This window comes from Ovis aries, chromosome 23 (assembly GCF_016772045.2).
Source record: "Ovis aries strain OAR_USU_Benz2616 breed Rambouillet chromosome 23, ARS-UI_Ramb_v3.0, whole genome shotgun sequence".
In the NCBI taxonomy this organism is placed as follows: domain Eukaryota; kingdom Metazoa; phylum Chordata; class Mammalia; order Artiodactyla; family Bovidae; genus Ovis; species Ovis aries.
In genome coordinates, this window is record NC_056076.1 from 38,200,893 (window position 1) to 38,216,184 (window position 15,292).

At 41.9% G+C, this 15,292-nt stretch overlaps 1 protein-coding gene across 15 annotated transcripts in view; it reads right to left on the reverse strand.

Annotated features, from left to right (window-relative positions):
* The window catches only part of DLGAP1 (DLG associated protein 1), a 791,650-nt gene that overhangs the window by 145,088 nt on the left and 631,270 nt on the right, over window positions 1-15,292 (reverse strand). For all 15 annotated transcript variants that reach the window (XM_042239658.2, XM_027960728.3, XM_027960727.3 and 12 more), the window contains 2 exons: window positions 10,993-11,170; window positions 3,131-3,371 (listed from right to left, as the gene is read on the reverse strand). In XM_042239658.2, the coding sequence (XP_042095592.1) occupies window positions 3,131-3,371; window positions 10,993-11,170 (419 nt within the window). The remainder of the gene's footprint in view (window positions 1-3,130; window positions 3,372-10,992; window positions 11,171-15,292) is intronic.

The window sequence follows — 15,292 nt, forward strand, 5'->3', positions numbered from 1 at the left end:
GCCCTTTGGTGCAATGATTATATAGGAACTTACTTGAATCTATCAGGTGGAGAGATATCTGAGTGCTTGAAGCAGATAATAAAGGGAGATAATATAGGACTGTATCATATATAAACCAAAATGTCAATTAACCAAAAGAAGCATAACTATACATCACTCTCCAACTCAGTTCCTAGTTGGCTTTGAGTCTCCATTAATCCCTAGTCATATCACCAGGGGCTCCCTAGGGCCCCTTGGAGCCGAGCCCATCTTCCTGCCTCTCCCACATGGCAGTAGACATTTCTGTGGATCTTTCTCGGTGGTTTCTTTTTGCTCATATGAGGAATGGAAAAGACTGGAGGAGAAAAGCTTAATAGTCTAGTTTGCTAAACATCTGAACCATTTAAAATGGGCTGACAAAAATCAAAGACAGAATGTGGATTGTTGTGGGGGGAAGTTAATAGCTATTAACCGCAGTTGACAAAAATGAATTGTTTTTCAGACAAAGCAAAGTTTAGGAAATTTAAAATCTATTGAGAATGTCCAAGAATAATGAGCAAAGGCGAACTCTATGTCACATCCTACTGAACACAGATGTAAATCTGACCTGTGTGCACAAGGGAAATGGTTAAAATCAGAGCAAAGTCATTTCCTGATTAACACAGATGAGTGCATGCTTTCAAAAACTAGTAGGTCCGATGAGAAGGCAGATTTTCTATGGAAGGAAACTAATAGAAGAAAATATGTTAATAATAGCACTGACATCATCATGACAGAGAAAAGGAAAACTCTGTGTGTGACAGAGAGAGAGAGAAGAGGGGTAGGAAGGAAATACAGGAAGTATGACAGAAGTAGAATTAAAAGCACAGAACTTTATTATATCCTAAAATGACTTTTTTTAAAAAGAACAAATCCATGGTATAGATAACCTTGGAAAAGTGATATCAGAATTCTAAAGGCTTTACTTAGAATCTATAACGTTTAGTTCTTAAGCTGTTTGCTTATTTTTCTATGACTGTAAGGACGATATATCATAATGTTGACTTGGATGATGAAGGGTGACATCACCAGCTGTCTTGTATACAAATCTGGTATTTTATGCTTTACCATTCCCCATGACAAGTTCCATCTTCCTGCCCGTAACCCCCTGCAGCTGCAGCCAAGCCTGGAGTCTTGCCGCCCTGACGGGGCCCAGGACTTAGGACAAGTCTCCTAGAGCCCAAGGTGAAGCAGATGTTGTCAGCACTGTGGGGTTTTTGTTGACTGCTCCCTGTTTTTCGCTGTTCTCCCATACAGGGCCTCTGGCTAAAGCCTCTCCAATTCTAAATGGAACAACACAAGACACCCCCACCCCAGGCCCCCTTCACCTCCTTCTCTGATAGGCTTGTCAGATTTAGGAAACACTACAGATGTCACAGATAATTCTGTAGTGTAAGTAGGTCCCATGAAAGATTTGGGATATACTGACACTACAAAATGATTCACTATTGATCTGAAATTCACATGTAACTGGCAACTTGGATTTTACCTGGTGAGCTTATTATCTGAACTCTGGGAACCCTCAGCATACCTGGCAAGGGTCTTAGGAAAGACAGAATAGGGTATTTGGGGCGGGGTGTTCCCTTTTCCTTCCCTCGGCCCTTCTGGGCAAGGATCTGAATTTTGCGTATTTAAGGAGCAATTGCAGCACAGAAGAGTAGCTGGTGAGTGATGAATCTGCTGTACAGAGAACAGATCAGACAGGGCTGGCGGGGAGGCGGGTGGGGAGGGGGCGGGGAAACAGGGAAACACCAAAGACGAAACTAGAGACGCAGCCACACCTTCAAGCTACACTTATTGCACAAATGTAAAAATGTACAAGTATGCCCGTGAATGAATTTAAAAATGTGTTCATTTCCTGAACCAACTTTATTTAACTTAACCTCATCTGTGGCTGTGCAGAATCTCCTAGTGAGCAAGAACACACACCCGCCGTCTCTGGTGGGAATCAGCCACCCAGGGCCAGAGGTGCTGGGATACAGTGGGTCAGCTGAGCTACAGTCTAGAAGCATCTCTTCCCTAATCCTGAGATCCTAATTTGCCTTGGTCCAGAAGGAACACCTGTTGTTTAACCTCTAATGGCTTTCTTGCAAGTAAGATGGGAACCTATTAGTTCTCAAGCCAGCAAAAGTTCTAAGCTGAATGATAATTGCTGACAGTTGAGGCACCTAGAATGAAAACTGAATAGTTTAGCATAGATTTTTCCTTCTAATTAATTAATCATTTACCTTGACTCGATATGATGATCTTTTTTATCGAACTAGTCTTTATTGGAGTAATGCTAAATTCTACCAAAGTCAAGACTAGTTACAATGGAGAGGATTTTCTTCTTGGACCCAATGTTATTTTAAAAAATGTACCCTGAAACCCTCCAAAACAATACATACACTGTCACACACAATCCACAGCTATATTCCTACATAGGTCCAGTGTCATGGAAACCAGCTAAGCTCTTCTGTGCCTCTCTGACGAAAATCTGATCAAAAGACAGTGTCGTGGCATAAATCCAAACTCAGTTTAGAGTGAAAAGGAGGTGCTGGGTGAGTATAGATAGTCAGGAGGTTTAAAATGAAATAAATCTGCCTTTGGCTATAATGAAAGGAAACATCAGTTGTGCAATCAGTGTTACTACATCATCCATTTCTTATTGTCTCACAATGACAGTTCAGGTCTTTTGGGAGAGTCATTTTGTGTATATCTTGGGATTTTAAAAGCTTTCCAGCTCTTCGATGCTCAGCAATCAGGGTGTCTGATTCGTGGAGAGGGTCATAGCCCTGAACGGGAGGGTTTGGTGATGGAGAGCAGGAGTTGGGAGGGATGAGAGTACTGGTCCTAGGATGCTGGGTGGGCATCTTGGGAACATCTCCCCCCTGTGCTGTCTCCTTTAGTCCCCGAGTTGCAGTTTCCTCTGGTGATACCGGAGACGCAGGTGGAAGAGGAAGGGGTTGCGTGACTGTGGCCGGAGGCTGGGATGCCTCGCGGGGAGTGGGTGGGGTTTGGTGACTGGAGACCGTGTGATACCCGCGAGAAGACCACGTGCAGTGTCTGGGGACAGTTGAGGCGCCGCCCGGGGGGCGGGGGCTGGTGCGCGGGGCCGGCTCTGCACACTCACCCGTGCTGCTCTGGATGGTCCTCACGGTGGTGGTGGTGCGCGGCGGGGAGGAGGACCGCAGCGACACGCACTCGTCGTCCTGCGAACAGCCCTTCTCGATGGCTCGCACGTAGCTGTGGCTCCGCATGCGGAAGCAGCCAGGCATCGGCAGGTCCAGGGCCTCCACCGCCTGCGACTCCAGCTCGCTGAACACCGACTCGCACACCGACTCGAACTGCCCGTTCACCTCCATTTCGCTCACCTGTGAGGCCAGATGGGACGTTAGCAACCGCTCTTCCCGGGGAGAAGCCAACTCGCCCTCCGAGCATCTCCAAACCACTTCTCCCAGAGGAACGCCCCATCAGATAGCATTAAATTCGAACGCATTTTTAGCTCCTCAGCAAAGAGATCAAACCAGTCAACCCTAAAGGAAATTAACGCTGAATATTCACTGGAAGGACTGATGAAGCTTCCATACTTGGTCTCCTGATGTGAAGAGCTGACTCGTTGGAAAAGATGCTGGGAAAGACTGAGGGCAGGAAGAGAAGGGGACGACAGAGGATGAGATGGCAGGATGGCATGACTGACTCCATGGACATGAGTTTGAGTAGCTCTAGGAGGTGGTGATGGCCAGGGAATCCTGGCGTGCTGCAGTCCATGGGGGTCACAAAGAGACACAACTGAGCCATTGAACAGCAGTATCCTTACAGACTAATGGGGTGGTATCTAGCTTATAGTCAATTAAATTCTAAAGAAAGCGAACTTTGTTTTTAGAATGCAAGGAAGCATGGTGTTGGGAAATCATTCCTCCAGCTCACGCTGAGGTGCTAATTTTCCTTTATCCCTTCTCCAGCAGATATAAATGCAAACCTAGGGGCCAGTGTTACAGCCCACGGTCAGAGTTCGTGTACTTCAATGGGGCAATTTTTGGCACAAACGTTTTAGAAGCTAGTATTTTTATTGTGCCTTTGGAATTGACTAGTTTGTCAAATAATTTGTGTTGACTGGAGTGTAATTTATTGCAAAGTCTAGAAACAGGCCCTATATTTTCTGGCAAGATATATATATTTTGCACAAAAATAGGTCAACCCAGATATGACAGTCTTGAATGACACTATTATTGAGATTTTCAAACTATATACATACTATCTAAAAAAGGTTTACTCTTCTCTATAAAAAGCTGATATGGTCCACAAATTGTTTTTAAAATCTTCCAAATAAATTCTTCCCCTTTTTGAGGAATCAGTGTTTATTTACTTATATTCCTCTGTATATAACTTACACTGGATTTGAACACCACATTAAAAAAAAAAAAGCCAGACCAGGTTGTTTAATCGCTCAGTTGTGTCCAACTCTCTTGCCACCCAACAGACTGTAGGCCGCCAGGCTTCTCTGTCCATTGGATTTCCCAGGCAGGAACACTGGAGTGGGTTGTCATTGTCTTCTCCAGGGGATCAAACCGTGTCTCTTACATCTCCTGCACTGGCAGTTGGATTCTTTACCAATAGCACCACCTGGGAAGCCCCATATTATATTTATATGTATATCTTTATTTCATACTAAAAATCTGGGTTTTCAAGGACACAGAAGATGATAGAATTGGGATATTCTACAATGATTCATTTGGTTTCTTCCACAGTATATATACAACAGCCTCAGAACAGCAAACTAGTACCACTGCTGCACATACCACTATTAAAAACAGTTCACATTTCCTTCCTCTTGCATGTGCTCCTCTGTTCGTTCCTCATTTAAAAATAGTTGTGCTACAGAATGAGGCCAGGCTCCACCTTTGCGGTACCAGGTGCCACTGCCAGCTCTGACAACCTTAAAACCTTGAACTTCACTTCTGCGGGAGTATACTGAAATGTAGATTTGAGAATCGCTGGTTGGGGGGAAATAGCATTTAAGGTTGGAAGTTGTGTGTGCAAGATTGTGTATGAGTATTTTTGTATTAAAAGAATTTAAAGGCAAAAGAAAAAATTGCTGTGCTCGACTGACGTTATCAGAGCACATCACGTACATGGTCTTTCCCACTGTGGCTCTCGTTAGTCCTAGTTTTACAAATGACTATATATTTAATGTTTGTTGCTACTTTTTTCATACAAAAAGGTGATTCTTTATTCAGCCTAGACACACATGTAGGTCAAGTAGCTCTAGATGGCTTATAAAAACAAAGAGCGAGCCCCCAACCCAGCCCCAATTCTTCCTCCCCAGAAGAACCATTTTCAATTCTTCCAGGTGAATCTTAACGGTATTTGCATCCATATTGCCAGACACATGCTTATGTGAATCTCCTGATATGTTCAGAGACCTCTGATAACCTCTTGGTTTCCTTCCTGCCCTTGAAACATCTGTCTGGGTGCCTCCTACTACAATCTGTGGCTGCTAAGCCCACTGCTGTGCTGGGATCTCCCTTCCCCATCATTCTGGGGGTGCCTTTCATTATCTGACTGGTGGTGGCGCCCCAGTTCCCCTTTCCCTGTTTTATTCCCTCTTTTCAGTGGAGCACATCTCCTAGTGCTTTCTTGGGAAGGCAGCCCCCTTCACATTGCTGGAAATGTCTGCACCACCTCCATCGTTAAGAGAGAGCTGCTTGTATTTAGGGTTTTAGCTGCACCCCTCCTCCTTTCAGGTATTTCTGGGCTTCTTTCCTTGTCTCAGCCTCCGTGTGTGCTAGAGACTGAGAAAACAGACGTCTTTCTCACCTCTGAGCCTGTCTGTGTGTGCTGGTTTGCCCTATCCCTTCTGGAAGCTTTTTAGGATTTTTTGGTCCTGAGTGATCTAATGTTTCACCATGGCATTCCCTGGAGGGATCTTTGTCCATTCATCATACTAGGTACTGGGTGGGCCCTCTCAACCTGCAGATTCATATCTTTTAGTTCTGGGACCATTTCTGGGACCATCATTTCATTAGTAATTGCCTTCCTTCTGTGTTACTGCTCAGATTTTAAATTCATTTGGATTTATTTTTTATCTGGTTTAATGCCATGAGTGGGAATATAGAGAAGGCTGAGCACTGAAGAATTGATGCTTTCAAACTGTGGTGTTTGATAAGACTCTTGAGAGTTCCTTGGACAGCAAGGAGATCAAACCAGTCAATTCTAAAGGAAATCAACCCTGAATATTCATTGGAAGGACTGATGCTGAAGCTGAAGCTCCAACCCTTTGCCCACCTGATGCAAAGAGCTGACTCAATGGAAAAGAACCTGATGCTGGGAATGATTGAAGGCAGGAGGATAAGGGAACGACAGAGGATGAGGTGGTTGGATGGCATTACTGACTCAATGGACATAAGTCTGAGCAAACTCCAGGAGATAGTGAAAGACAGGGAAGCTCTCAGCATGCTGCAGTTCATGGGGTGGCAAAGAACTGGACACGACTTAGCAATTGAACAACAACAATGCTGTTTCTACTATATCATGGTAATTCACGTCAATTCTCTGAGCCTCACTTTTTTCATCTGTAAAATGGGTATAATAATACCTCCCTCACAGGGATGCTTTTAAGGAGAAAAATAAAATATACAAGTGAACATTACTAGGCAGATAGTAGGCATTCCATAAGTACTAGATATTACTTTATGAGAGAGAGTGGTGGGAAGAATGAGAAAATGTACTCTAATTCTCTAAGGTTCATAAATTAAAAAATGATCTTTCTTATGCATGTGTGCATGTCTGTAGCCCACCAAGCTCCTCTGTCCGTGGGATTCTCCAGGCAAGAATACCGCAATGGGTTGCCATTTCCTTCTCCAGGGGATCTTCTAGACCCACGGATCGAACCCATGTCTCCTGCGTTGGCAGGCACATTCTTTACCACTGAGCTACCTGGGAAGTCAATCTTTCTTACAGCTGACATGAAATTAATGAGATAATATGCAAAGCTTATAGCATATGTCAGGTAAGTGATATATAGTAACTGTTCCATTGTTCTCATTTCCATTATTACTACTGCTATTATTGGCAATATTATTGCCACTAATACCCCAATTCCAGCAGATATTGAAGAAATTTATGAGTTAGGAGTCAGGACACCTAGGTGTTCTCGTTTCTGTCACTGACTAGCTGTGTGCTCAAAAATGCTTAATTCATCTCAGTTTACATTTCTGGTACAAGTACAATGAAGGGATGGTTTAGGTCAAAAGTCACCACTAACCTGCTGGTATTACCATCGAGTACAATAACTGCCCTATCACATTTACATTTTTAAACTGGTGTACAAACCCAAACATCACTGGACAAAATATATCTGTGGGCTTCTAGTTTATCATTTTAGGTGAAGATTTTTGATTTGGGCTTGAAATAAATTGAGAAGTAAATTAAGCTAATTTGGAAATGAGAGTTATTATGCCCAATAGTTTTTAAAATGTGACTTTCTCAAATTCTTCTCAAGTCTTACTTTAAAAGCCCCCATTTTTTAGATGTGTATATAGGGAAAAAAAAGTAGAAAGGGAATAAACATATAAAAAGATGTTTGGTTCTCCTCATAATCTAAGCACAATCTGTTTTTAGGGATATTTTATTTCTATAAGGTATGAACAGTGGAAACAATTTATTCTATACCAATTTCTTAACTTACAGCATTTTACTTTGATCTTTCTAGGAGCCTTTGATGAATAATATACCAGGTTTTGAGAAGGAATAGGCTATAATGCACTTAGATTCTATACTATTAGAGCTGCTACTGAAGATCTATAAGAGAGATATCTCCAACATCACAACAACCAACTGCTTTTTGAAAAGTCTAGAATATATATAGTAGGATTACTTAGAAGAAGAAATCATTCCCTTTGAATAATAACAATGCTGGCACTGTGACAGAAAATTTGAAATCATCCTTCCTGATACTTTGTTCCTTGGAAAATGAATAAGATACTAGAAAAATGGTGTGTCATTAGGAATCCATTTAGGATGGTTCTGCTTCCTGTATTTTACTTAAGGTGCAATGATCACACCACTTGACACCCCCCCCCCCCCCCCGGCCCCCGCCGCCCTGGATCAGGGCCCACACGTGCCTCTTCAGTGATTTGTCGACATTGTACTAAGCTGTCACCAGAAAGTGACACGGTCTCAAGGTCAGATCTGTGGCGCAGAGACTAAAAGCAGGCAGCTGTATGAGTGTGCGTCCTGATAAAGAAGCTCTCCTGTTGTAACTGTGTGAAATTCTGAAAGCAGTGGGTGTGTATAAACATTCCCAGCAAAATACTCTAAACCCATGGATGTATTCTTCAGGTGTGACACCGGAGATTTATAGACTATTTTACAATTCTGGAAGGTTGTGTGACCACGAGCCTGTCCAGAATAAAGATCCGTTTAAAGAAGTTTTAAAAATTATATTGTTTATATTGAAAAAAAGTAAGAACAAAGCAAAGTTCAAATTTCACCAAATGAGACACCAAATATTTACCTAAGAGTTGGGATAGTGAGCTTCACTGGACACAGTAGCTGGCACACATAGATATGTGTACTCTTGGAGATTTCTTTAAGGAAATGTACAGTGGGCAAACATTGGAATCCAATAGGCCAACTTTTCCTGACTTCCACCCTACCCTGATATTGGAGCCTCACTGTGGTCCCTGCCTTTGCTTTTCAAGGATACATTTTAGCAGGAAGCTCTATTTTGATGGTGGGGACAAAATGAGAGGAGTGATCCTATTTCAAGGTCTTACTCTGATAGGTCAGAGATGCTTCAGGGCTTAGCCTACCATTTAACACCACCGCCTTACCATCTTCATCACTACCATCATTAGCATCATCTCTACTACCACCATCGTTACCACCACCCTCATCACAATCCTCACCACCATTACCAGCACCATCTCCATCAACACTATTGCACCATCAACAGCAGCAGCAGCACGACCATCACCACCACCGGTAATATTAATTCTCACCTTGATGATCACAAAGTCTTTCAAACTAGCCTCTCTGCCTCTTCAGGCTCTCTCTCATTCTCTCCAACTTTCCTACAATTAAATTTTTATTTTGGGGGGGCCGGATTAACTATCCTTCATCAAAAGCTCTGATCGTCTGTTTTGCCTGCATAAAAGCTGAAGTTTTAATTAATCTTCAATCAGTCTCCCTCCTAATGAATAAGGTCCAGTCCCCTGGGCCCTGCATGGAAGGCTGTGCATGAAAGATGCCTCCAAGACAAAATTCAGAACAGATTGCCCATTGCTGTGGCTACAAGTATTCTGAACTTCAACCACACACTATTGCTTGCATATGCTTTGGGGGCTTCCAATGTGGTGCTAGCGGTAACTGCTTTAGGCCAGCATTTTTCAAAGTTCAGATATGTACTACTTTAATAAATACTTCTTTATTAATACATTATTTATTAGAATCACCTGGAATATCTGTTAAAATGTACATTCCTAGACCCCATGCCTAGAAGCGCTCTCTTTAGAATCCTGGGCACTGAACACTTTTTTTTTTTAAAAATTCTCTTGGGTATCTTGTTGACAATTTCATGACCATAAAGTCCCATTTAACTTTTGGTTCCTTACATATCTTACAGGGTGTTTATAAGGATTAAGATTATGAGCATATAAAGCAGTTGGCACAGTGCCTGACCCAGTAAAGTTGGCTCTTATGGCTAATTCTTGTCCTGCCCACCTCAGTGTTTTTCTGGTGTTCAAGTAAATAACATTTGTTATTGCTATTTGTTATAAATAACATTTATTTTTTGGTATAATCTCCATTAAACTATAAACTTTGGGGGAGCAGGAATGAGGCATTATTCACCACTGAATAACTTGCAGGATCTAGCCCAGTGTTTTGCTCAATAATATCAGCTGAATTAATCGCATAGTGCTTTTAAAAGCAATTAATTAGTTAACTTTTGTCTGCTCTGGGTCTTCGTTGCTGTTCACGGATTTCGGCAAGCGGGGGCTCCCGTCTAGTTGCAGTGCTTGGGCTTCTCCCTGTGGTGGCTTCTCTCGTGGAGCACAGACTCCAGGCACTTGAATTTCAGTAGTTGTGGCTCTTGGGCTCAGTAGTCTGGGCACATGGGCTTAGTTGCCCTTCAACCAGGGATCAAACTCGTGTGCCCTGCATTGGCAGGTGGATTCTTAACCCTGGACCACCAAGGAAGTCCCAAGTATGGTGCTTATTTTAAAAAACTGATAAAAAATTAAAATTCAGAACTCCTAAACTTTATTTCCAAAAAAACTCCCCCTTTTTTTGTCCTTCCAGAAGAAGCGCCTCCTGCTCCTCTGGTGGCCCCTGAAAGCTGCAGGGTCCACCCTCCAGGAGTCCTAGGTTTAACCCTCCCTTGGGATAAGGCAGCCTAACCCCCTCCCATATTCCCTGGAGGCACTGAGAAGCTTTAGCTGAGTATTTCAGATGCAGTATTAAGTTAACTTTACTGAGTCTTCATCCCTAATTCAGGGTACCAGTTCTTAGAAGTAGACTTGTGTCTTACAACCAAGACACAATATTCACCTAGGACCCAGCTGAAATAAACAGATCACATCTCATTTCCCAGCCTTTGTCCCTGCTTTGATGACTTGCTTAATACTTTTAGGATTAGACACTGCCTAGGTTTTGCCAATGACGTTCACCCTGTCCTATTCTTCAAATGTCTTTGAAACTGAAGCCTCATCCATCAACTCAGCTCCTTAATGACAAATGTGCCGCTGAAGGCTGACTGCTAAAGAGTTTCCTCAAGGACTCCCCCCCACGTCCTTTACCCCAGCTGCCCAACGACCCCTCTGCTGCTGGGCGGACTGTTGGTCCCCAGAGCCAGCTGTGGCCAGTCACAGGCAGCATTTAGACTGGGGCCCCTGCCCGACCCACTCAGGGGATGTCAACCTCCTCGCGTCACAGCCCCTGGGTTTCCCCAACTGCCCCGTGCAGTTCACTGCCCATGGCCGCGGGGCTCACCTGGCTGATGGTGCTCATGGCGCGCATGTAGCTCTCGTTCCTGGAGCGGAACTTCGGGGACGTGAGCAGCCCTGCAGGGTCCAGGCTGTCGAGGCTTCGGTTGATGGAGACCTCACTGACCGCCCTCAGGTAACTGTGACTCCGGATCTGGAGTTTGGGGGAGTGCTCATTGGAAATCCTGGAGGAGAACAACAGAGAGTGTGCGTCGAGTCCTGTTCCACCGTGCGGGCGGGAGGAAGACAGGGCAAGTTCCGAGTGCCAGGGCCACCCTACAATGCCCCACGTGATTGCCCCAGGGGGCCCACATGATTGCCCCTGGGGGCCCACGTGATTGCCCCAGGGGGCCCACGTGATTGCCCCTGGGGGCCCACGTGATTGCCCCAGGGGGCCCACGTGATTGCCCCGGGGGGCCCACGTGATTGCTCCTGGGGGCCCACGTGAAACACAGATGCCCTCCCGTGGTCGTTACACTCCCCCGTGGGGTCTGGGAAGAAAGCTTTTTTTTTTTTTTTTTTTTTGAAGAAAGCTTTTGATGGGAAATCATTGAGAGAAATTATAATTCCTTCAGCCCATGAAATAATGTCCTCAATCACATTTTCCTAGACATCCTAGGGGGCATCGTGTAGTTGCCATGCCTGCCCTAGAATTCCCGGTTGTAATTTGTGAGCTTTCCCTTTGTACTCATTTCTTTTCTATGCCATCTTCTATTTTATTTTTTATTGTGGTAAAAGTCACATAATATATAGAATGCACTATTCATATTATCTGTGCAGTTCAGTGGCACTAAGTACGTTCACACTGTTGTGCACCTCTCACCATCATCCATCTCCTGAATGTTTCCCCTTCCTGAACTGAAACTCTGTCCCCAGTAAACACTAGCTCCCCATTCCCCCCGCCCTACCTCCCCATCCCCTGATCCCCCCTCCCCTCTACACCCGAAGCCCCTGGCATCTACCAACCAACTTTCTGACTCTATGAATTTGACTATTCTAGGTATCTCACATAAGCGGAATCAAACAGTATTTGCACCTACTGTATATTGGAATGCACTTTTAAGGTTAGCTTAATATATGTCCTACAAACAAGATTGTCCTTTGTTTTGGATTTTCTATTAATGGCAAATGGCAAATGGGTGTCTGTAACTCTATCAATATCTCTATCCATCTTTATATCATCTGTTTAATCTTTTCTCATTTAGTTGAGATTTAACAGTGAACAAAACTTAAATTTTAGACATTAACATGTGCACATCTCTAAATCTTGATATTGAAAGACAAGTCTTACATACATTATACTTGTAAGACTGTTTCCCAAGATGCATTGGCTTGGGGATGACCCACAGAGATGTTATGGGGAGGGAGGTGGGAGGGGGGTGCATGTTTGGGAACACATGTAAGAATTAAAGATTTTAAAATTAAAAAAAAAAACTAAAAAAAAATAAATTAAAAAAAACATAAAATTATTAAAGCAAATTGCACTTTGCAAAAAGCCAAGCTATCTAGAAGTGCACAGAGCAGAAAGTGGGTCTCCTTGTCCCCTTGTTCCTGCTCCAGAATCCCACTCCCCTGGAAGAATTACCCGTAACAACTTGCTATATAGCCTTCCTTACCCTTTCTGAACACATAAAAACAATTGTTTTCGTAATTAAAATTTTTTTTATTGAAATATAGCTGATTTACAATGTTGTGTTAGTTTCAGGTATACAGCAAAGTGGGTTAGTTATATATTCTTTTTCTTTATAAACTATTACAAGATATTGAATATAGTTCCTTGTGCTATACAGTAGCACCTTGGTTTTTTTAAAAATCTATTTTATATACAGAAGATTGTATATTTTAATCCTAAACTCCTAATTTATCCCTCCTCTCCCCTTTCCCCTCTGGTAACCATAAGTTTGTTTTCTATGTCTGTGTTTTTTAAGTAATTTTTGAATTTTGTTTTTGTGTGGGATTCAGGGTGATTTTGTTTCTTTCATTATTAAAGAAAATTTGCTATAATATTGTTTGCAATTTAAAAAGTTGGTAAGGAGAAAGATGTAGGCCCAATAAGCTTCTATTATTTATAATTTTTCTGGAGATCATAGCTAATGAAATCAGAAAAAAAAGAAAGAGAATATAAATATTCTGAAGAAAGAGAGAAACTTTGAGTATTTACAGATTATACAATTAATTCACTAGAAGATAAAATCAAATGAAAACTTTTAGAACTAATAAGAGTGATTGCCCAAATAGTTACATACAGGGTAAAAACAGAGAAATCAATAGTTTTTCTATATACTACCACCACCAAATAGAAATTTTAATTTAAAAATCCATTCAAAATGATAAACATAATAAGTAGAAGCTATGAAAAAGACGTGCACCAGAAATTTTTGAAAAAGTAATAAAACTTTATGCAAGGCAATAAGCAAGTAGTAAATAAAAACAATTTTCCTGGATGTGAAACTCAATATTGTAGAAAATTTTAAACTTCCTAAATTAATTTATAAATTTAATACTTGTTGTTCAGTCGCTAAGTGGTGTCCAACTCTTTGTGACTCCATTAACTGCAGCACGCCAGGCTCCTCTGTCCTCTCCTATCTCCTCTGTCCTATCTTGAGGAGTTTGCTCAGACTTGTCCATTCCTGATCCAGGGATCCAACCCAGATCTCCTCCGTTGCAGGCAGATTCTTGACCATCTGAGCACCAGGGAAGCCCCTGGTAAATTTAATACTAAAAGCTGAGGATTTGATTAATGGCCACGTTTTGCAACTACACTGAAGGAGGGGCCAAATCGAATAGATCTGGAATTTAGCATCAAAAGGAAACCTCTTATGTATTTTACTAATACAAAAGAGAAACTGATTGTTCTAGCAATGTTCCCTATGGATCCTAAAAGTAGCTGCCAAACATAAAAATACCTCTGCCAGGTCAGGCAAGTATTTTGCATGCCTTATGTGCCATTATGGAGATTCACCACGGACCACTTTATAAATGCTCGTGCCAAAAACCTCCGTCAGAAAACAAATACACTGAAGAGTACATTTTCCCACTGAGATCTCTTCTAGGGAAAGAGAGCCTCCACTAGAAGCATTTACAGCCTAAAGTTCACTTCCACTAGAACTTGAGAGAAGACAAATGTGTTTCTTTGGCTGTTTTGTAGCCTGACCCAGAGCAATGGTATTGCCAACATAAATGAGGCTGCGCTTCCAAACAGTTATCAGGGCAGCAATGTGGGCAGCTGTTTCATAAATGGTCTGCATTCAAAAGAAGTGAAAAGCTCAGTGTTTTGAACAATGAGGGTGTGTCTGCTGGCTGAGATGGAGAAATGAGGCATCCTTGAAACAATCATTCAGTCCTGCAACTCGTTATGAAAGAAAGCATAATTCCAAACTGGAAGATCATTCAGAAGAGATCGAATAGTTCTACTTTGGTGAGTCATTCCTGATGAAACAACACCTACTTTAATGATACACGAAATATAAGGAAATGAGCTCTTTGATCTTGTCCACTTAGAGAGCAGTGCCCACAGCTCTCATCATAAAGGGTACAGTATGTATGTGTACTCCTGAAGATGAAACACTCATGAAAGAAACACCAAAAGAGAATGAGTTGATTATCAACTCTAGAGGAAGTTGATTTGCTAAGAAGAAAAGGAATGTGCATATTCAGAAACATTAGCTCTTAGATTAGATTCATGATCGATGTTAGCCTATTATAATGACAGCCATCATATTTCACGTTCTCCCTAAGTTGCTTATGCTAAGTTAACCTTTCAAGGCTTATCCCAATGGAACTGAGATTTTGGCCTGGTTGGGCCCCATTCGTTATCATGTCCTTTAACTGCACCCAAAGATGGGATGCCCTTAAATGGCAGTGAGACAGCTAGACAAACAAGTTTGGCCAGTGTATCAGTAAGGTTTCCATTGCAAAAAGAAAAAATGCAATAATACTTGGAAAACAACATTTAATACATTTTACTTTTTGAATACAGTTTTATTAACTTTAATTGTGTTTATTTTAAAAGATATTTTAATTTTATTGGAGTATAGTTAATTTACCATAATGGGAAAGAATATGAAAAAGAATGCATATGTGTGTATATATATATATGAATTACTTTGCTGTACAGCAGAAATTAACACAATATTGTAAATCAACTACACTTCATATTCTGTGATAACCTATATTAAGGAAGTTGATTTACAATATTGTGTTAATTTCTGCTGTACAGCAAAATGATTCATGCACACACACACATACACACATATAATCCATTTTTTTCATATTCTTTTCCATTACGGTTTATCACAGGATATTGA